This window comes from Leptosomus discolor, chromosome 3 (assembly GCF_034619465.1).
Source record: "Leptosomus discolor isolate bLepDis1 chromosome 3, bLepDis1.hap2, whole genome shotgun sequence".
In the NCBI taxonomy this organism is placed as follows: Eukaryota; Metazoa; Chordata; class Aves; order Leptosomiformes; family Leptosomidae; genus Leptosomus; species Leptosomus discolor.
The window spans coordinates 30951304-30974396 of record NC_141393.1 but is presented as its reverse complement, the minus strand read 5'-3'; the positions used below and the strand labels follow the sequence as shown (position 1 = coordinate 30974396).

Genomic DNA, 23093 nt, shown 5'->3' with positions numbered 1-23093 from the left:
AAGAAGTAAATGCAAGTCAGAACAACATAACAAAGCATGTGGCAATTTTATTGGCAAGTATGCTCATATACAAACAGCTGCCTCAGGACTACACTAAATCCCGAGCATTCTAAGAAGTGACAACATCAAGACTCACGATTCGCATGCTAAGTACTTATCCCTCAGAGGAAATTACAAAACCGTCACCACCTATAACGATCATGATCCGAGGTCTAACTACAGTTGGCTTTGAAAATACAAAGCTGTTTAATTAAAAAATAATTGATTTGCTTTAATGCTGCATTCAAGAAAATTACCAGCAGTACACAGAACAAGCAACAGCATGAAAAAATCCTGAGGAATTTCATGCCTCAGCAATTGGTGTGCTTATAACACAAACAAACCAAAGTGCCACGTGTGCAGTAGGAAGATACATACACACACACAAAACCAAGAGGTTTGTTATCACTTTAAAGCATTCTTGAACTGCATTAAGACACATACTCTTGTTCCTTCCCATCTACTTTTTATAAAGAATAAGGCAGGGTAAGGGTAAAATTTTACTGCAGCTTCCTACCTCTTTTGTCCCTCTTTAGTAATCATGTATTAAGCACTACAACAATTGTGTAATATCTCTTAAAATAACTTCTATTTTAATCTGGCTATCAAAACAAAACATTATTTTTCTTGGTCAAAAGAATTTATTATAATGACGGTATCCTCTTACTGGATGAGCCTTTTCATTGTGAGTAACTTTGTAAACAGAGTGTCTAACAATTTGTCAGTCTGAATTATATTATTCAGATGGTTTACGGAATCCACTTATACAATTCATTATTTTTTCAGAATTGTTTTCTTCTGTGTTCAATCTCAAACACTGTGACCATCTTCTAGCATCTCCCAAATTCTGTAACAGTAACAGTTACAGTTACTACTTTACCTGTGAGATTCTGCTACATGAGAAAACATAACTCCAAAAAGACGAGTTGCTGCACTGATAACAGACAATATGGGAGGTAGTGGTGTAGGTACTGAATCACCTTTTGCAACTTTCTCATAAATTGAGTAAGGGTCATACTCCAGGCTGCCACCAGCTATGCTGTTACCTAAAAGGAGCTGTAAGAAGGAAAAAAATGATAGCTGTATTTTTGACCAACTCAAAACCAGCACAGAGCCAAATAATTAGAATTGTATGAAAACATAATGCCACCATTATACTAGATCAAAAAGTACCTGCTCTTCGATAAATCTGTGGTCAGTCTCCTGCAGTAAGGGACCAAGTAAAAGAAGATCATTTTCATGACAAAGGGGTGGAAGCAAGAATGTAGAGGCATCAATCTGGCTATCTGGGACAGTCAAATCGGTCACCAACTCTTTTAGAACATCACAGAAGCTTCCTTTAAATTAAAGGGAAAAAAAATAATTACAATTTTCAGTTAATTACTTGCCACTAGCAGCTCTGGGACCAAGATATTTATACCAAAAGAGCAACATCCATTGAACAGTCTTCAAACAGTTATTTGGAGAACACTCTCACTACGGGCAAAAACAACAGAGCACTACCCAACATAAGCAAACTAAGCACATAGAGCAATCTAGAAGCTGAAAACCAGAGACTTTTACCTTTACAGAAGGCATAATGCCATACAGCTTCTAATCCAGTAAGTTAGTTACATTTACAAGTAAAGTAGAGGAAAAAAAGGCAATTACAAGCACAGCCATATTTTCTTCTATTTCCTGAAAATTAATGCTGTGGAATGTATTACATAGCCATGCAGGAATACTTGGACTTGGCAAGCAGATGTAATTTAAAACATCCATAAGTTTGATAAATAACTGAAAGCTGCAGAATGTACTCCCCTATTTCAGGAGTCTGCACTCAAAAAGCAAAGCATGAGGAATTTACTGTAGATTACATTATGATAATTTACATCGGTAGTTAAAACTTTCACATATTTTTGTACATAATATTTCAGACAAGGTTGTACATTACACATAAGAAACAACATTAGGTATGCCAAGTCACACCATTCTACATTATTAAAAGAGTCCCTGCAGTGAGAGAACATTTCCAGTGCTGAACCACACATGATTAGAAAGGTCTGGCTTATCTGATAAGTTGTATTGAAAAACACTGCAGAACTGATCTTACAGAACGTAACATGTCTTTATGCAAATATTATGTAAGAATTGACCTTCAGAGCATTAAGACTGCAAAGTCAAGCCCCCATGACCTGGGAAATATTAGCATTAAGGGGGTCTTAACTCCACATAACCAGTTCTTTGCATTCAGTTTTGTCATTAGATGACCACAAAATCACCCATTTGTGCTGAAGTTGCTTATAATTTTTCAACACACAGAAGTTCCAAAAAGTGAGACTACACAGTTACCAGCACTGCACGAGCACAAGCAGAACCATTTCTTATAGCTGGAGCTGGTAACTGCAACCAGCTATTTTACCCTTCCTGTATCTTGAATCCGTTCTGAGAAAGCGGACTTCCTCCCCCCTACCCCCAAACTGCTCTCACCCTCTCCCCTGCAGGCATCTGTTGCTTTGCCTGTCTCCCTGACTAATTAGTAAGTACATCATTTTTCCCAAAACACTTAAATCTAATTGAAAAGGTTAGCACTACCAAATATATTCCAAGATGCAGAGATAGTGTGTGAAAGGGACAGAAATTGAGCCTTTTTAAAAAACACGATAATTAAAACCAACAACTAGAAACTGCTCTTTCATTAATTATTATAGTTCACAATTAAAAAAAAATTAAAAATCCCCTTTCTATGAAAACAGCTTTTCAAATAAAATTTAATGGAGATGCTCAGCAATTTTTAACCAAATTAACATTTATTTTAGTCTCAGACACTTGGCCTTCCTCAACATGTCAAATAATATTATCCCAATGTAAAACAGTTCAAAATTTTGAGCCAGAATACTGTTCCAGCATTCTAGCTATTCATCTCATCCTATTAAGAAAGAGAAGTGAATGCTTGTATTCAATTTTATGGTTTAGACAGCAGAACATAACAAGGACAAAAAGCTGAAGAATGAAAAGAACCATAATGAGTTGTCTGACAAAACACATTAATTTCAGACCACAGAAAACATCAACAAATCTAATAATCAAAATGCAAACTACTGAAATGATTTGTGTGAAATTCTCAAATTGGACATTATAATAATTAAAATTTTTATATTCACTCACAGGAAATAAGTGTTTTAGGTTCAGAAACATGAGCACATTATAATCCAAACTAATGACACATGAAAATGACCACAAATATGAATCATCTTAGAAACACAACTAGCTTTTCCCAGCTTAACAAGTCTGTACTTTGGATCAGCTAAATTGCAAAGTCTGAACCATTCACACATGAAGGAGGACAACAACTAAAACATGTTAAATGTATTTCACCTATGTTCAAGTTAACCTAACACCTTTTTCTCATATCTGTCATTGCTGAAATAATGCAAAAAATCAGCTACTACTCATGCATGCTCACAGTAAGCCTTCATAAAATTCTACGATGACAGAAAGCAGTAAGAGAAACACCAGAGAGGCAGAAAGAGAGCAGGAAAGGACCAAGCAGAGCCTAACAAGTCCTAGTATCTCAGGCCTCAGAAATCCAAAGGTTTGAACTGAGAAAGAGGCTTGGGTCTATGAATAAAGAATCTGCTTTCAACTATTTATTTTGCTGGGTATTTTGTTTTGTTGCTCTTGTGCTAAAGAAAATGAGTTTTGCACATTATTTGCAAATACTAAAAGCTTGAGTTACAACTCCTACTATATGTCCCCATCACTGATTTTTTCAAAAAGAAACAACTTGGAGGTTTCTAGCCTCTGGCTCACTGCCCGGATCAAAGAAAATGAAAAGAAATTAAACATGAACTGGTAAAAGCATCTCATTCAGCCTGTCACCCTGAGACATGCAAACTGTGCCACACGGTGCAACACAAGAGTACTCCTAATACTGTTCCTAGTGATAACGACTAAAAATAGACATTGAAAAAAGCATCCTGGGTTCCATAATCATATTGTTTTCTCACATAATTTATTTTAAAAAATCATTGTATTTGCAAAGACATACAACTTCTGCATGAAGCTGTCATACTGGAAATAATATGGAAAGAATGGTGTTTGTTTCAAGCTTTACCTTAAAAACTTTTTTTTGCATTTGTAAATGATGCACAGTTATATGTTGAAGTATATAACAGATCTTGAAAACAAGCTCTGGCAATATATGCATTTCTGTTCTTTCCCCACTCTCATACTGCTGTACTACAAACAGGTGGACAGCTCTGAGACTACATCTGTCAAACTGCTGTTTTGATTCTAAGGCTTGTCACAAAGCTTTCACCAGGGTGATCACTTCTTTATAAGAAACCTTTTAAGCTTTCTCTTTATTTATTGGTTCTAGAGTGCGGCATCCTCAGCGAGGATACTCTCTCTCAAGTCAGGCTTTGCAGCTCACACTGTAAAACACTGTATTTTTCAGTAAAGTTAGACCATATACAAAAATCCCAAACCCACCAAGAAACCACAAACCCACCCATACCCGAATTTCTGTGTTCTATAAAACATCATCCCTGTAATAAAAGAACAGAAGAAATAAATTGCTGTAAGGAACGGAGGTGTCATTTTCAGTCGTTTAAGCCCAGGTCACAAATGAATATTATACACTACGTTTCAAGCATTATATACAGACTTCTAATGTGACAACAGCTTGAAGGCAAAGGTCAGGGATCTGTCCTTAGGAAGATTCACTTAGCAGTTACCACTAGATGGAGCAGATTATTTGAGTAAGGATTCCCTCTATGATACGGAGGACCCAGCCAATTCCTGGCCTGTATTCTCTCTGTCCTGATGAAATACCCTGTACTTTACAACTGTCAAAAACATTCTGGTTCTTTATTTCAGGCCATACAGTGCTCTATGGCAAACAATTTGAAGACGACAAAGGTATTCAATGTTTCAGTTGAACTGTTAGACCTGTCTAACTACAGTGCACAGTTATTGGATTACAGGATTAGATTTGAAATACTGCTAGTTACGTTCTGCTACAGAAAAGGAAGTCTATCCCCAGATTTTGCTGAAATTTTCCTTTATATACAGTCTTTTTATCCACAATCTGCACAGGATTGGATTAATATCTGTAATGTATAAACCTACTTGAAGCTAATTAAATTAAATTCTTTCAATGGACTATATGCAATTGATTTATACTAAGATTATACCTTTTGGAATTAGGATTCAATGCAAAGTAAAACAGGCATCACAGAAAACGAATTACTCAAATAGTTTAATATTGCAAAGTTGTCTGCCTTCAAGTTTCAATTAAAAATAGGACGAAGTCTGAATTTGTAATAGGACAGGGGAAAAATAGAAGATCATGAACACTAGCTTTTCAAAATCACAGCAACTTCTCTACAATTTCACCAAATTCAAATAGAGGGAATAAAATTTATTTATTAGAAAAGGTAGAACTAATTCTTGCTAGCTGAATTTATGTTTAACAAAAACTTAAAAATGAGCCCATGGAATTTCTAATGGATTTCTCTTTGTAAGGAAACACATACCTTCGTAAGTCTTCGGAGGCAATACTGCTAGTAATTCATAAAGTTTATGCCTGTAAACCGTTGATGGTGTTTTTAAAGAATTTCCATATGACTTATATATCGAAGAAAGCCTTAAAATATAAAAAACACATCAGAGATGGTAAAGACTTTAAATCATTATGGAACACCGATTTCATTTGTACCACTCTACTGAATACTTTAAAAATCTATACATACTATAGGTACAGTTTTGATTTGCACTACCAACAGTAGAAGCAAAACCATTTGTTTCACATGTCCTGACAGAACACCTGTTCTCCATTCCCAGTCATTATTTTTATTTAATACTAGAGAAATATACAAGGTTTTCTATTTCCTTTGATTGTACCTATATTTATTACAATTAACTTTTTTGTGGAGATACCTCTATAAGAGTTCAGAACCCAAATACATTAAATCACTACATATTCTGAAGGCAAAAGTTTAAAAATTGTAAAAGCCTTTCCAGCTTAGCTCTGAATCTAAACACTAAAAATGCCCATGTCTAAAACTTTTTGTCCAAGAGGATTCTTGACCTTTGTTTTTTTATTTTATAAAAAATGACCATGCATAAGCATGAACATGTGGGTTTGATTTAAAAAGCGGAATAAAAACACTAACATAACAAAACAATGCAATAATTTCTTCCTGAGCTTTTTTACATAATACTAGAATTGCAAGACATATTATACACCAGCTAAAGTCTTCAGCTATACAGCTGGATTCTATACTCTAATTTTTGTACCTTGAAAAGAAAATTCTTTAGAAAGTGCACTAAACCAAATACAAGATTATTCTGTAGCTTTTCAAAACCAGAATCATAGAACCATAGAATGGTTTGGGTTGGAAGGGACCTTAAAGATCATCTAGTCCCACATGCTGTGCCATGAGCAGAGACACCTTCCACCAGACCAGGTTGCTCAAAGCCCCATCCAACCTGGCCTTGAACACTGCCAGGGAGGGGGCAGTCACAGCTTCTCTGGGCAACCTGTTCTAGTGCCTCACCACCCTCACAGTGAAGAACTTCTTCCTAATACCTAATCAAAATTCAGTCTCTTTTAGTTTAAAACTGTTAGTCCTTGTCCTATCACTACAGAATCTCATTTAACAGTTTTATACACACACTTACTGTGTCAACAAATCAACAGCACTTGGGAGAGGAGGAAGAAGTCTCTGAACAACTTCGTCCGTAAGAAGACCAGCACAGTGGGAAACAAAGCTTTTGATAGCTAGAAAAGGAATTGGATTTTAACTTAGTGTGAGATATCCAGAAGACAAAAAATCACATTAGTGAAGTAAACACATTATTACCTCACTAATAATTTAAAAGTAGAACAAAGCACGCAATAAAAAATTTAAAATATTTTGACCAGTAATTTACGAAACTGATAAAAATCTCAAATGACAAAAGTCATATTTACAGATGTACTGTTTTGGTGTCTCAGCTTGGACTTCCATATCTGACTTTGAATTGCCTATATACATGCAAGCATATTTTGCTTTTGTTATGAATTGAGTTATGGGATGTAACTCAACTCCACGATAATTACATGATAATAATAAAATAAATAAATATATAAATAAAATAAAAGAAAAAAATTGGAGAAGGATGATGATCAGATGACCAGCTGTTTGCTTTGATAGTTTTCTATTTAAATTCAGCTTGCTCACTGTAGTCTAAGAAACAACTTGTACGTACACAAGTATTTTTCATTATTTACAGAAAATTAACCTTGAGTTTAGTTTTCAAAAAGCATGTAGAGAACATACAGTATTAAAGACCTATTTCCAAAAGAAAAAAAAAATTAAAAGTTAATTGTTTAGATTACTTCTAAAATGAAATTACTATCGAATTCCAGACTTTCTGATAAATTTTAATAGTGAGAGACAGGAGCAATCATTATACTAGGGTTCACATTTCTGCAATGCAAAGGACCCTTTAGTACTTTAGAATACATGACTGAAACACATTAAGTATTTGAAGGTCACTGCAGTCATCTCGTGGAAACCCAAATTCACAGTATTTCATGATGAAAAATTGCAACCTACCAGACAGCAGGCAAATAGAGAGTACTCTTTACTGGCTGAGAATTGCAACTTCCTTATTGTAATTTTTACCTGAGTCTTTCCACTCTCACAAATGTGTTTGACTGACTCACCAATTCTATTCTGCTTACAGTAAGTTACCTATTAGGAAACAGAACTGCTATTTACCAAAAATAATAGACTGTATAAACAACAGTTTATACGCCTGGTTTGGGTCTTCATTCATTACCGTGATATGTATTTAAAACAAGAGAAGCGAAGCAACCTTCTTGATATCATTTACTGCTTGGCAACCAACTGACTAGAAGAAAAAGAGGAAAAACAGTCTTGGGGGTTTTTTTCGTTGGTTTGTTTTTTTTTTTTTTTTTAGAAAAATGAAACACATGTACATATGCAGAGAGAGATCTATAGGTAAATCTATATATACAAGCACATAGCTGGGGATTGAACACATCCTTTACCACCCAGTGACAAAAATCAATACAAAGTATCATTGTTCTTTCAGAAAGAAAAATAAACAAACAGCCCAACTATAAATATGCAGAGAAAGACACAGTGAATCCCACTTACCACACAGAGCACCAGCACGACCTTCCAGTGTTACTTGCCAGGTAAACGAATCTCCTCGTGTCTTCTCTGTTTCTAGGTCTTTAGGGGATGATGGAAAGATGCATTTCCACAGTAACAGCATTCGTGGCAGATGGTGTTGGACAACTGCAGGACCTGTAAACGTTGACAGTTGTAGCGCCAATGTAAGGATTAATAAAGTGATATTTTCTCTTTGGTTCTTTTTTCTATGTTCACAAAATCTTTACAGTCATGAAAACTTTATGCTACTTTCCCAGCCTTCTCATATATAATTTCTCAAACATTTACTGTCTTGGTACTCTATTTTCATACGTAACTACACACCCACTGACACATTTACACCAAGCCAACTGTAAGCTCTCTTTTACTAAGTACAGACCCTGTGGATCACAAGCATAAGAGACATGTAATAAGCAATAGTGATGTTCAGAAAAACAAACATTTGTTATAGGATAATGCACCAGGTGTGATTTCCTAATCTAAGAAAAAACTGGGAGCTGCTGGGCAGAATTAATAGCTGAAAACATGAACGGTGCCTTAAAATTATGAACAAAATAGATAAAGCACATTCATTGTTAGTAATTTAGTGATCACAGTCAATCTGACCACTAATAAATATCAGAAAGTTCTGTAAGATTTCAAATGCCTGACAAGAGGGAAATACAAATGATTAGCTCATTTTGTGCTGGGTTAGATGTTTAAAAACATCAGTGTAATTCTTCACAGCCACAAAGACATTTGATTAGACTGACTTTGAAATTTATCTTCTACGTTTAATTAACAGGAGTCTCAGTCAGTCACTGTTTTTCAGACATTGCTCCCAACGTACTAATAGCAAATTTGAAAGAAACGGATTTTATTTCAGGAAGTTTTTCTAAAATTCCAATTAGCATTTGTTTTTTTAGAATTATTTTGCAGTTGTAAATTAAATGAAACATCAAAAGAGCTAAAGTCAGAGACAGAACATGGAACAGCTTAATGGTGTTTAAGAAAAATTGTAGAAAGCTACTACCTAATGTCATGAGGGCCGCTATCAACAGCCATCCAGCCTGTGTTCGCTGCAGTGAAATGCGACTGTTCTGAGAAGCAGAACACAACAAATCCTCTGCTACTGTCATGATTACCTTTAAAGAGAAAAACAGAGCATCAGCATCTTAGTAACTACCAAATGTTTTTTTCCATGCTATTTGCTGCGATACTTAATCCTGTTTCAGTGCCCCCAAACAGAATACAATCTGCCTCTCACACTATGGCATACTTGGGCTCACAAAGTTGCAATAATGGCCTTCAGCATCAGTCTGGGATGGCTTCAACAGTTCTGTGGGGTACTAGGTAAGTCACTTTGCTGCTTTGTCCCCTTTCTTTTATCAGCAGTAAAATGACAGCTGATAATTCTCACAAGAATACGCATTGCAAGGATAGAAGTGTTCTGATATTCTATTTATGCAACTATATAGAAAAAGGGTAGCATGAGACCTACAAATTGGAGATCAAGAGGGGTAATGATCTTTTTATCCTTGTTTTATAATAATGTCTACCATTGTCTGCTAGTTTTTAAACCAACAAATGGTATGACTGAAAAAACAAGTTAGAATAGTATAGTTAGAATTAATCCTATCTTAGCTTCTCCACAGTAATTGCAGGTGCCTACTATTCCATGCTAAATGCAAGCTGACAATCTGCTCGAGCACAAGCTACACAGAATTTACATGGAGGAACACACACTGTGTCTATTGACAGCTGCCGCAGTATAGCTACAAATGCTAAAAGTATTCTGCAAATGAGTTGCTTCATTTATGTTTCACATATGCCAAAAAGTTCTTCTTACATCTTGCATTATGTCTGGTCACCAAAACAAACTGCTTATGCATTAGTATTACAAGTAAGAAGTGTCATTATCAATAGCACCACTAAAAGCCTCAGTACGGACAACATGCTTCTATAACTTTTTTACACACTATAATTTATTTGGACAGTATAGACAACATCCTTCTAAAATTTATTTGCACACTTATAAAATGTCATGAAAGTTTGTACATGAAAGTTTGCTTCATGAAAGTTCGAAATTTGTACACTTCCAAAACTTCATGAAATACTAAGTCTGGAAATATTTGTTTCCCCAATTCCATAAGGCTATCAGGTGGTTGCAAGTGAAGAAATTTACTGTTACAGATTCCTAATAGAGTTAAAATATTTGGTTCTAAAATTAAAAGACTACCCTTGTTAAATTATAGTACTAAAAATCACTAACAGCTTAGTATACTTAAATTCCTTGTGAAATAAACATCCTAGAAAGGATTTCATTTAATGATTTCTGACAATTTTTCTCTATATGAACTAGGAAAAACATCTTATTTTTGAAGTTTTAGGTTTTTTAGGGTTTTGTTTGTTTGTTTTTAACTGAAGTATAAGCCATAGTAGGGAATGCTAAATATAAACAACCCCCTTAATTCTTCTATTTTCTGGAATAGGTTCCACCTGCAACACTAACCATTCTCTGAAAGATAAAAGCATTAATATAAAACAGCTTCTGTACAGGTCACTACTGTCTATGTTTGCTACTCCATTTTCAAAACTGCTCTATTTAACAGTGCTCTCTTTCAGCTCCTCAGAAGAGGAGCTAGTCTGGAATCTGGCAGTGTTCCTAGGAGAGAATGGAAAAGGGCTTTTGTCAACTCCTCTGTTTTCCCCCCCTGCCAGCTTAGTACAGAATACAGTGTTTCTCCCACACTTTCTGTGCCCTCCCATACTTCCACCTGGCCCTATTTCATACTATTCTATTACTCTAAAAGAAATCTTTGTTAATAATCTTGTTTCTCTGTTAAATAGAAACCTTAGCTCTGCTTAGGTGTATAGTATTTGAATGGTACCTCTCAGCTATATAACTGGGCAAACAATATTCATTTTGTTATTTCCCCATGGTCTTTCAGTAATCATGAGTGCAAGCTTTTAAAAGAAAAAAACAGGCTTATAAATTGTTTTCATCAGCAGTTCGGTCTTTGAATGTTGGGAAGTGTAGCTAGCAATGTCTGTTAAGGAATGGCATGGAACTGTTAGCATGCAACAACGTGGAAAGGGTGGGCTGGAATCACTGCAAGGAATTTTTTTCCTAATGTACTAGAGCATTCTTTTCATCATACAATGGCGTAATAACAACCCCCCCGCCCCCAAATCCTTGTGTCAAAGCATGCCACTTCTTCTCTAATATCCACTGGCTCAAGATCAGAATCAGTGCATCCCTATGAAGAAAAAAAATCAAGCAAAGAAGGCAGAAGGCCTGCTTGGATGAGCAAGTAGCTTCTGGGAAAATGCAAAGGGAAGAAGGAAGTTTACAACATGAGGGAAAAGGGACTGGCCACTTGGGAGGAATATGGGAATGCTGTCAGATTGTGCTGAGATGCTACAGGGAAGGCTAACTTGGATTTAAATCTGGCTAGGGATGTCAAAGACAACAAGAAGGGCTTCTTCAAATACATCGGTAGCAAAAGGAAGACTAGGGAAAATGTGGACCTGCTGCCAAATGAGGTGGGTGCCCTGGTGATGGAGCATAAGGAGAAGGCAGAGTTACTGAATGCTGCCTTTGCTTCAGTCTCTACTGCTAAGGCTGGTCCTCAGGAATCCCAGACGCTGGAGGTAACAGAGGAAGTTTGGAGAAAGGAAGACTTTCCCTTCACTGAGAAGGATAGGGTTAGGGATCTTTTACGCAAACTAGACACCCACAAATCCAGGGGCTGCACCCACGAGGGCCGAGGGAGCTGGCAGATGTTGTTGATAAGCCACTCTCCATCTTTGAAAGGTCACGGAGGACGGGAGAAGTGCCTGAGGAGTGGAAGAAAGCCAATGTCACTCCAGTCTTCAAAAGCAGCAAGAAGGAGGATCCAGGAAACTACAGGCCAGTCAGCCTCACCTCCAGCCCTGGAAAGGTGATGGAGCAGCTCACTCTGGATGTCGTCTCTAAGCACATGGAGGAAAAGAAGGTTATCAGGAGTAGTCAGCATGGATTCACCGAGGGGAAATCATGCTTGTCCAACCTGATAGCCTTCTATGACGGCATGACTGGCTGGGTGGACAAGGGGAAAGCAGTGGATGTTGTCTACCGCTACTTCAGCAAGGCTTTTGACTCTGTCTCCCACAACATCCTCATAGGGAAGCTTAGGAAGTGTGGGGTAGACGAGTGGACAGTGAGGTGGATTGACAACTGGCTGAAGGACAGAGCTCAGGGTTGTGATCAGTGGTGCTGAGTCCAGCTGGAGGCCTGTGACTAGTGGTGTTCCCCAGGGGTCAGTACTGGGTCAGGTCTTATTCAACATATTCCTCAATGACGCTAAACTGGGAGGAGTGGCTGACACACCAGAGGGCTGTGCTGCCATTCAGCGAGACCTGGACAGGCTGGAGAGCCAGACAGACGAACCTGATGAGGTTCAACAAGGCCAAGTGTAGGGTCCTGCACCTGGGGAGGAATAACTCCCTGCACCAGTACAAGTTAGGGGTTGGCCTGCCGGAAAGCAGCTCTGCGGAGAAGGATGTGGGAGTCCTGGTGCACAGCAGGTTAACCTTGAGCCAGCAACGTGCCCTTGTGGCCAACAAGGCCAATGGTATCCTGGGGTACATCAAGAAGAGTGTGGCCAGCAGGTCGAGGGAGGTTCTCTTCCCACTCTACTCTGTGCTGGTGAGGCCACATCTGGAGTACTGTGTCCAGTTCTGGGTTCCCCGGTTCAAGAGAGACGCGCAACTCCTGCAGAGAGTCCAGCAGAGGGCCACAAAGATGATGAGGGTGCTGGAGCATCTCTCTTATGAGGAAAGGCTGAGAGAACTGGGGCTCTCTAGCCTGGAGAAGAGAAGACTGAGAGGAGACCTTATCAACACTTACATATACCTGAAAGGTGGGTGTCAAGAGGATGGGGCCAGGCAGTTTTCAGTGGTGTTCAGTGACAGGGCAAGGGGCAATGGGCACAAACTGGAGCACAGGAAGTTCCACCTGAACGCAAGAAAAAACTTCTTTACTGTGAGGGTGGCAGAGCACTGGAACTGGCTGCCCAGAGAGGTTGTGGAGTCTCCTTCCCTGGAGATACTCAAAACCCACCCGGACACAGTCCTGGGCAGCCTGCTCTAAATGACCTGCTTTAGCAGAGGGGTTGCACTAGATGATCTCTGGAGGTCCCTTCCAACCCCTACCATTCTGTGATTCTGGCTTCGAAACAGGTATTTTGAAAACTGAGAACATAAGTTTCTACATCATGCAGAGAACTAGCATGTACTGCTGCCACTTGTGTTGCACCCACTCTTTTCCAACTGTGAGTAACTCCATGGATAAAATTGTCAACAAGATGGAAACAGCTTCTTCTCCTGGTCTGTATTTCTACATCTGCATATCCCTAAAACTTCAGAGAACAGTATAACCTGTCTGTGCTAGTGAAGAGATTGGTACAAGCATCTTAGACTGCATTAACGCAAGAAATTGGTTTCTGTTGAGTTCCATAAAACAAAATGAAAGCATCTATCCATTTGACTTGATTAATTATTTTGTTGGACTTCACTAAAGATTTTTTTCATGATAATACATAATTGCTGTTTTTGGTGTAAGCACTGATTAAACTGTACACTGAAGAGTCACAGACAGGCCTGGGAAACATTAATTTGGTTTAATCTGTGGCTGAACAAGTTTCCTTCCAGGAAACTTATTTCTAACATCACAGCATGCAATAGATCTGTATGGATACTTCTGATTATTTTTTTATAAAAGAAATATTTTTTTTCTTTTGGCAAAGTCTTATACATTTCAGCTGTATGTACTCTAAACCAGCCTTTTCTCATCATCAACACTGCTGAAATGTCAGCTTTCTAATTTAAGCCAATGTCAAACTGGGCCAGAATTGCAAAAGGTTTGATGTTGCTGTCAAGGATTTTTTTTGAAATCCTGAAAAATGTAACTCTACTCAAGAAATGTTTTATCCAGGTAAACCTTTTCTTAGACTATTCTATTTAAGTCCATACAGCTCCACAGAATTGACCTCTGTCCCAAAACAAAAAAAACTTCTGCCCTAACAAGCTTCTCCACTAGAAAAAGATAACAATATGAGAGGTTAATAAAGACTTTAATGACATTTCCTGAGAAATTCACAGTCCTGACATGTGAGAAAAACAGTTGCTTATTATTGAATGTATGCTTCAAAATCCCCTTCTTGAGGAAAGAAAGTATCTCATCCATATAATGGGTTATGTGATCATGTCATAAAGAATACAAGCAAATAATACCGAAAAAACATTAAAGAACTGCCTATGAGTAAAGTATTCAGACCATACCTTGCCTTTTCCATGTGGAATTCCTAAAGGACAGTGTTTTACTGCACCCAGCAAAGCAGCAACAGCAAAACTGTAGCCAGTTACTGCTTCTGGGGAGGATTTCAACGCACTAAGACGTTCAATGCAACGATCCAACAGTAGGGACACATAGGAGGGCAATGCTATTGCAATACAGCGTAAACACCAAGCTGCTGTCAGTCTAACTGAAATGCTGGGATGAAGAATGACAGAAATTACTGCTTCCAAAACTCCTGAAAAACAAAACGCATAAGCACACTTAAGAAATATGCAAGAAAATTGTCAAACAAGCAAAATTGTATATAGAGGACTAGTGAACACACCACTATTCAGTTTCTGTACTTCTCTTTAAAAAGTTACATTTATTTTTATTGCAAAATATTTCTTACCAAATTTAAATACTTCAATACTTTTCAAAAAAAGTTACCCTGAATGAAAACAAACAATATCGAGAAAACCTAACATATTATGCAGTTATTCACCAACATGCATAGAAAATACCTGTAAGTATTCTCAAGGAGCAGAAATCCATGCAGTGGAAACAGACGTCCACGTGAACCCATCCAGAAAAAATGCCATTAAATGAAAACAATAAAGGTAGACAAAGATAGCCAGCTCAATCAAGCTGATTTACTATAAACATTACAAAGTGCTGGACTTTCAATATAATCCTTAATGGAGTTAAATTTGACACTGATTTTTTTTTTTTTTTTTTAATTAACATAGTAGTACATGTCAGAGAAGATACAGAACTCTTTCGGCAATGCCTGAAGACTTCCTACAGCATGTAAGATAGCCAACTTCCCCCTTTTCCTTTCTTTTTTTTTTTTTTATCCCTTTTCTTTTCTTCATTTAGTGGACAAACAGAAAAGGGTAGAAGAACTGAAGAGGTCCAGGTGAGGAGACTGGGAGACTGCATGCCAGAAGAAAGGTTGCTATAGTCAATGTCAGACAAAAGTTCCCAACAGATTTGAAAGAACAGACACCCTAGCCATAAGAAATCAGAGAAGATCACAGTGAACAAAGGAATATATTTTGTACTCTGGTTCACAAAATAATTCAGGGCTTGTACCTGTACTGGTGTCTTGCAGCAATGGTGCTGCTGTAGTTCCTAAGCCATGGATGAGACTCCCGAGTTCCTGAAGTGCACACACGAGCACATGCTGACTTGCTGTTACATCTGTTGTACTAATTCTTGTTTCCAAGTTACTGTCACTCATTGCAGCATCTGATAACACAATATAGGAAAGTCCCCGTGAAATCATTACCAAGATGAAACAAACAGATTGGAAAAAGGATTTTGCTATGGTAAGCTGTTTATATTGCCAAATGAGCTTTTATCATTACCGTTTTTATTACTGACCAAACTGTTTTCACTGAGACAACTACATTTCTCTTACTCAAATGGATAGTGTAGTAAAGTCTGTGAAGGCAGGAGGGTAGATAAAAATGGAAACTACCAAATTGCTTAGCTTTAAGTGATGGGGAACAGTGGCTAGCAAGAGGCATGCTACTCTCAGCTTCACCAAAAGTGACTTGAAGAGGTCATGCTTGGATATAACTTGGCAGATTTTACTACATAGCAAGAAAAAAGAAAGAGAAGGAAAGAGTGAAATAGTACAAAGAGGGGGGGGGGGCAGGGAATAAAGAGGGAGGGAGTTTTTTGAAAGCTCATCTTTTGAGACACAAATGATTATGTCAGTTTAGATATTTAACTTAAATATTTAACTAGGATACAATATGTAAGGGGACGACTGGTTATGCCCAGCATTTCTTTTTTCCCTTACAAGGACAATGGTGGGAAGATTAGCAGCTTTTTTTTTTTTTTTGAAGCTGTGTACAAGACTTTATCATGCAAGAGATCTGTTTTCTCCAGAAGAAATGCTCATTTTGCCAATTAGGAACAAGTGCTTCTTTTTTGAACCATCAGTAGCGTCAGCTGCTCTGAACAGGAAAGCAGAATCTGGCTATATATTAACCGCCAATTTAACTTGTTTTACAACACGGTGTATTTTATTACTGCATATATTTATTACTATATTTGTAATTAGTTAAAGTGATATTTGCCAGGAAAGAAGTGTTAAAAAAGATGTTTACACTTCTGTGGGTAAACACACGCAGAAACACATAAACAAATAACCAGCCCAAGTTAAAAACAAAGCAGTCCATCAAAAGCCCTCTACATTATTAGAGTAACAAATCAGCACTACATATTTTATTTCTGCAGTCTCTGGATTAGGAAGTTGGACAATCACTTAAAAAACAAAAAACAGAGGCCCAAATAGATAATCTTGTTAGACCCATACCCACAACTTTCTTCAGTTTCCAGATGGCCCGACAAATCTCCTTGGCAGCTGCAATTTGAGCTTTTTCCCCAAGAAGGCCTCCAACTGTAGCTCGAAGGATAAATGAAACACAACGGCGACAGCCGATAGCATCCATCTGACTCTGAATAGCCTTAGGGTGAGACTGAGACACGAGATCTAGAATATGGGAAAGGAAGGCAGAGAAGTTCCTTTCAAGCCATTGTGCTCCTAATGTAGAGACAAATACCACATATGCCTGGAAGAGATTCGAAAAGAAGGCATATTTTAGAGCAAAAACATCTGGAAAACCACTGCCAGCTATCCCACATATATTAATTTTTTTTAATATCTGCACATTGCCACAACTAGAATGTCACTAAACTGAGACTACTTATACATTTATGCATCCATAAATCACACATGTTCTTACTTTCAGGTAGGTGCAAATTTTTTGCATCTATTTAAGTAATTTAAATTACTAGCAAAACTGTCCTAGCAATATTGCAGCCTGCTTTGACTGTAAGTTAATTCAAGCTGCTCGCCCATGTTATTTCATTCCAGAGTGAGAAATGGCAGTTTACCCTGCACAGGCACTTGTTATGTAAAACATCGTGTTTAGTCTCACTGAACAACAGCTTCCAGCTACTTAACATTCTGCACATGGAACCCAAATTTAATGTATGAATGCATTTTAAGAACTACTAAGTTACAAAACTATAACCCATAACCCTGAGAGAACTTTGTTATTATAGGCTTTGAATTAGGGAATATTTGCAGCCCCCAAGCACTGCTCTTCATCTCAATGAATTTTAATTGTTTGCCTTGCAATGGAGGTGCCATAAAAAGACTACGTTTGTCACAACAAAGAGAAAGAATGCAGAGTCACTTTACAAATCTAATCACCACAAGCCCATTTATTTTGCCACATAATATGCTCCCTTACAAATGCCTTCCATGTGCATGTGTTGGATTTTTTTTAATGACTAGATGTGCTACCACCAAAAAAAGAGAATACAAAAAATGAGAATACGCAAATGAACACACAAAATTCCTCATAAGAAAATTCACAACTAACCACTACCCGTATCAACAAACTTCTGTATTTGCCTCATACATACTTTGTCTCATGTCTATGATTAACAACAAAACTAATCACGTAAAAGAAAGTGAAGTAATGTAGGCAGAGGAATTGTACTATTGTCCTGTTAGCATCTAATAGCTCTTGACAAATACTACTTAGGCTCCACAACGTATCAGTACATTACCCCTGTTTTACAGATTTGAAAACTGAAGAATTTAACAAGATAAATAGACTTGTGAAGAGCCATAATGCCATGGCTACATTTTGAACCTGACTGTGTCTTGAACAAATAGAAAATCTTCGTCCATATGTAAGAAGCCATCTTCAGTGTTGTTCTTATTTTTTAATTTATAATAAGCTGCAATTTATATAATGATTAATACATTTTACAACTGCAAGTCTTTTCTACTCACAGGCACTGATATATGCACAATTTCTCAAGTTTTTCTTATAGAAACATTGCACTGTTTTAACTGTTCTGGTACAGTTAGAGTGTACCATCTAGCACAGGCACTATTGTGTTAACGTAGAAATATATGAAAAAGAAGACAACCTCCAAAAAACAGTACAAATAGTGAAAACACTGAACTGAAATATCTATTCCTGGAAAACTAATAAAACCACCATATATACAGAACACCCTAGGAGTCTGGCGTGCATTTTCTAGGCAAATAGCTGTCAAGGTATTATTGTTCCCCAGCTTTTCTGTCTCTCTGCCAGAAGTTAATGCTTCCACCCAGCATGATCTGAGCATAGAAGACAATTTGTGAGCTCCTTCCAGCTGTTTTAGTGCAAAGTCTGGCAGCTTCTATCAGTAATTCACGCTAATTTACAGATTTTTTGCAATGCAGAAGTTGAAATGCACTGAAATACTCCCTTACTGGCAAAGCGGACTTACCAAATAGCTGTGGACACTGTAACATATTAAAATAATCACAGCTGTTTGATATGTAAATGTTCATCATGATTTTTAGTCCTGATTCACACGTTTAACATTTGAGTATCTGGGTCTTAGCATGTAAATGACATTTAAGATAATATTTACAGGAAGAAGCCAATCTGATACTATCTGGAAAATTTATACTGTTTTTACCAGGTTGCATTATATGGTCTGATACCAGTCCCTATATAGAAGGAAACTATTCCAAGTTCAAAGAATTCTTGTAACTTCTCTCTTTCATTTTTAGACATAAGGCATTAAGTTTTAAATGAAAAATTTGAGGAAAGTACTTATTTATATCACCTACTTGAAATTCCTATCACGTGAAGCTTTCACAAGTAATAGATATTTAATTCTGAAAATTTCAAACTATCAAGTAAACAATAAGCAACATCAGAAATCTCTTTTCTTTTCTTTCTAGCATAACTCAAGATGTAAATCCTTATTTTAAAGTATGTATTTTGTCATAGATACAAAGAAGGATGAAAGATATATATGGAGAGCAAAACTGTTATTATAGGAATGTTTAGCAACCTCAGAAAATCATAACTAACGTAATCCAAACCTGGGTGACTCCAACTCTAACATCTCTGCTGACTGAACTGGTCCCTTTCAACATATCACCACTGGCTCGTAGAAATCCACAACTTCCGCGCAGAAATCCGGTTCCCAACAGTTCCATCACTTCTTCCAAAGACATTCTGCGGAAGTTATGCCTGCTGGATGCTAAGAATAGATGTAAATCTTTAGAGGAATAGCTCTGTAAAACGTGTTACATTTTAGAAGAAAATTTTCAACTCTAATCATTTTAGAAAAAACAATTTGCACAAATTCAGTAGCACAATCAAATCCAAATGCTGTTTCAGCATAATTTCACAAGAGAAACTAAGACATTTTAGGACTCAGTGCTCCAGCGAACCATAGAATTTCTCATGTCTCTGCTTCAGCTATCTTTAAATAGTTTAGGCCATCACCTAATACATATATATACATTTACCCTCCCTCGGTATTTACCATGTAATCTAAGCTCTCTTTGCAAAAAGGTCTGTATGGTCTACACCTACCACCCAAAGCTTTACTGTATGGTCTGTATGGTCTGTATGGTCTACTCCTATCACGTCTGACAGGGTGGATGACCTTTCTGCTATGCTTAGCCAGACAAGGGCACAGCTACAGATTCTCTTAGAAACAAAAGCATCTCACCTTAGTATTAAATTAGGTCTCCAAAAGAATGAGAGTAACAGAATATGCTTACAATCTTATAGGAAAATTATTTATCCCTAATTCCCATTCTGTTGTTTCATTTCGTTATAGAAAGTTCATTTAAAATAAATGCTGGGACATGTGTGTGCAACTTGTCTGCACACTGTGCAAACCAGGCGACCTAAAATCTTCACTGCATTTTTCATTCTCTTCCAAGTATTGAAATGGGAAAAGGAATGAGAGGATTTGGGATAATCATGTCAAAAAACAACCCCAACCAACCAACCCTACCTAATATCAGCAGTGTATTGGATGCAATGCAGAAACTTCAGGACTACGCACTTCTTCATGTACTGCTCCCTCCACATCTCCCCCAGCCCCTTCTAGCCCCCACCTAGTTTGTCTCACTTAGCTCTAACATAACTAACTGAAATAAATAAAAATAATCAAAGAGTTGATAAACTTCTTATATAACCTTACCTTAGCACTTTAGAAATACAACTACATTGCTTACAAAGATTAAAGAAAATGACTGAGTCTATAAAGAGGTCAGAGTATTATTTTTCTTTACTTTATTGGGAAAGGATAAGTGCCAATTATTTTCTGTAACAAAATTACTCTGTCTGACAGATTCTTAGAAAAATACTTTATAAATCAAGACTTCAGAGTCTCCAATGCAAATGCACAGCCTCAAGAATTTTGAAAGGCAGCAGATTGGGCTTAAAGGCGTGTAATGCTGTCATTTGCTGCTTAGTCCACTGAAGGTCTTCTCTGATGCCTTTAAAAGCAGAATCAACAGTCTGAATCACACTTACTCTGCATCCTGTTAGATTTTGCTTAGCTCACAGTTAGATATTTAGCTCTGGGCTCCTAAGACTGGACTAAAAATGCCCAGTCTGAACGACATCAAAGATTGGAGATGTTAACTTTGTGCCAGGGTGCTTCACTTAGATCAAGTACTGTCTGTCAGCAAAAACTGTTACATGGTCTGTTGAGTGAAAAAAACTGCATTCTCATTTCTGCTTCTGATCACATTTGTACTGCTAGACAATCCAGATGTGATACTGATGATTGCAAAAACAACAACCTGAAGATATCTTTAACATTTTAGTTTATCAAAGTGACAGTCCCTCAAATCTTGGTGCTTTCTACACTGCTTAAATTAATCTTACCTTTAAATTCTTGAGGCTACTAATTTCTCTCCGTACAATAAGCTTCTAACAGAGAAAAAGTTGTAACCCAATATTATTCCTTATTCTTTTATAAATTTATATACATGTATATACATATATACACACACACACACACATATATATATATAGGTTAACACAACCAAAACCATAGCACTTCACAAGAAAAATGTTACAAAAAAATCAAACCAGAGATACAAAGAGCTAGATGAAGCTTACACTCTGATTTTACTTCAGGCTTGAGAAGTTTCTTATCATCTGACCGATTTTTACAGATGAGGAATCAGCAAATGATGGTCATATTTTACCTGTTGTCTGTTTAGATGTTAGAGCTCTAGCCAATACTGTGCCTAAAAGTTTTGAAACTGCTAATCGTGCATCATAATTGGAACCTTCAAAGGATTTAAAACACAAAGTCACAACACTATCCAGGTCTGTACTCCACATAAATACTGCTTCATTCTGAAGTTCAAGAAGACACTAGAGAAAAAAGGGAAATAAAAATGTTTTGACAGTGGAAAAGCACTCAGTAAAAATTTTAGTTTGCTATATAGTACACAGAGTTCTCCCTAACAAAATAAGCATGTTGCTTCATACTAAAATGACTTGAATTTTTGCTGCCAAGACAATATCAAAGAAATAAAGATAAGAAAACAATGTATTTACTGCTGTGCTCATCATCCATTAAAACAGAATTTTATTTAGGGAGCTTGCTTAATAAAAACAACTCTTAGAGTACTTTACCTTTGCAGCAGCACAGCGGACTGCCATGGATCGATCTGTCAAACATGATCGCGCAGCTTTGTAAATATCTCTATGACAGGGGACAGCAGCAGCTCCTAAACCATTTAATATATTTTGCAAACTAAGCATGATTTCATAACGACCTTGAGACTGAAAAACGAAAAAGAGAAATGTTAAAGTTTTGTAACCCTAACCTTGTATTTCCTAAGTTCCTTGGAAATACAAGATGCCAGCCACTGAAACAGGTAAACAATGGTTTCGGTCTGTTAGACTTTTGGAGATCTGTTTATGCTGAAGTGAGTTAAAGCAGATAACTTGCTCTATAACTCCATAAGCAAGTGAAAACAGTAATTCTGTGTTCTACTGGAAAGTACTCACTAGCAGTTTAAAACTCAAAACATGAAGTACAGGCTGGAGCAAAAATGCTCTCATTAATACGGCAATTAAATTTTCTAGTTTATCAAGCTCCTTCATGAAATCAAATTGAGAATAGCTACAACCCATCTTTTTACAGTCATAATCCATTAACTCTCTAGTAATTCTTTGGAATTTAGACACTAGTATTTATCCTATGACTTTCCAGAATTTTTTCGTTATTTCAGTATCATGCACTTTCTCCTATTCATTGGTCCAGCTACCAACAGTAAACACACTATTGTTTTCCCAATCATTTTTTAAACATGCTGTTCCAATACCTCTGCATTCTTCATTGCTTTAAGCACATTCCCAACGGTGTCAGTAAAACTGTTGCCCAAAATTCTTCCCAATTTTTTGTATAAATAGCCCAAGCATACCACCGCAGCACTAAAACAAAAGCAAATCCAAAGACGCGTGAAAATGGATGCAGTAACAGACGAAAGGGATTAAGACAACTAAAGTAATCAAGGGGCAAACAACAAAATAACTAAATCGAATGTCCCAGAAATGTAAGTGGATTATCAAATGGAAAAAAAAAAAAAAAAGAAAAAGAAAAAAAAGAGCGGTCTGTGTGTGGCACATACTCACACTTTACGAGAAATGCAGATACAAGGGTTGAGAAAAGAATTTGGATAATATAAGAATTCAGGTAATACAATATTCCAATAAATTTTACAATAG

At 37.0% G+C, this 23093-nt stretch overlaps 1 protein-coding gene across 4 annotated transcripts in view; it reads right to left on the bottom strand.

Annotated features, from left to right (window-relative positions):
- HEATR5A (HEAT repeat containing 5A) overlaps positions 1-23093 on the bottom strand; it is a 56323-nt gene that overhangs the window by 27141 nt on the left and 6089 nt on the right. For all 4 annotated transcript variants that reach the window (XM_086461943.1, XM_086461944.1, XM_086461945.1 and 1 more), the window contains exons 3-15: positions 22691-22799; positions 21996-22145; positions 21560-21731; positions 19424-19584; positions 16838-17093; positions 15604-15759; positions 14514-14764; positions 9223-9334; positions 8193-8345; positions 6706-6805; positions 5559-5668; positions 1213-1376; positions 920-1095 (exon numbers count right to left, since the gene is read on the bottom strand). In XM_086461943.1, coding sequence (XP_086318069.1) covers positions 920-1095; positions 1213-1376; positions 5559-5668; positions 6706-6805; positions 8193-8345; positions 9223-9334; positions 14514-14764; positions 15604-15759; positions 16838-17093; positions 19424-19584; positions 21560-21731; positions 21996-22145; positions 22691-22799 — 2070 coding nt within the window. The remainder of the gene's footprint in view (positions 1-919; positions 1096-1212; positions 1377-5558; positions 5669-6705; positions 6806-8192; positions 8346-9222; positions 9335-14513; positions 14765-15603; positions 15760-16837; positions 17094-19423; positions 19585-21559; positions 21732-21995; positions 22146-22690; positions 22800-23093) is intronic.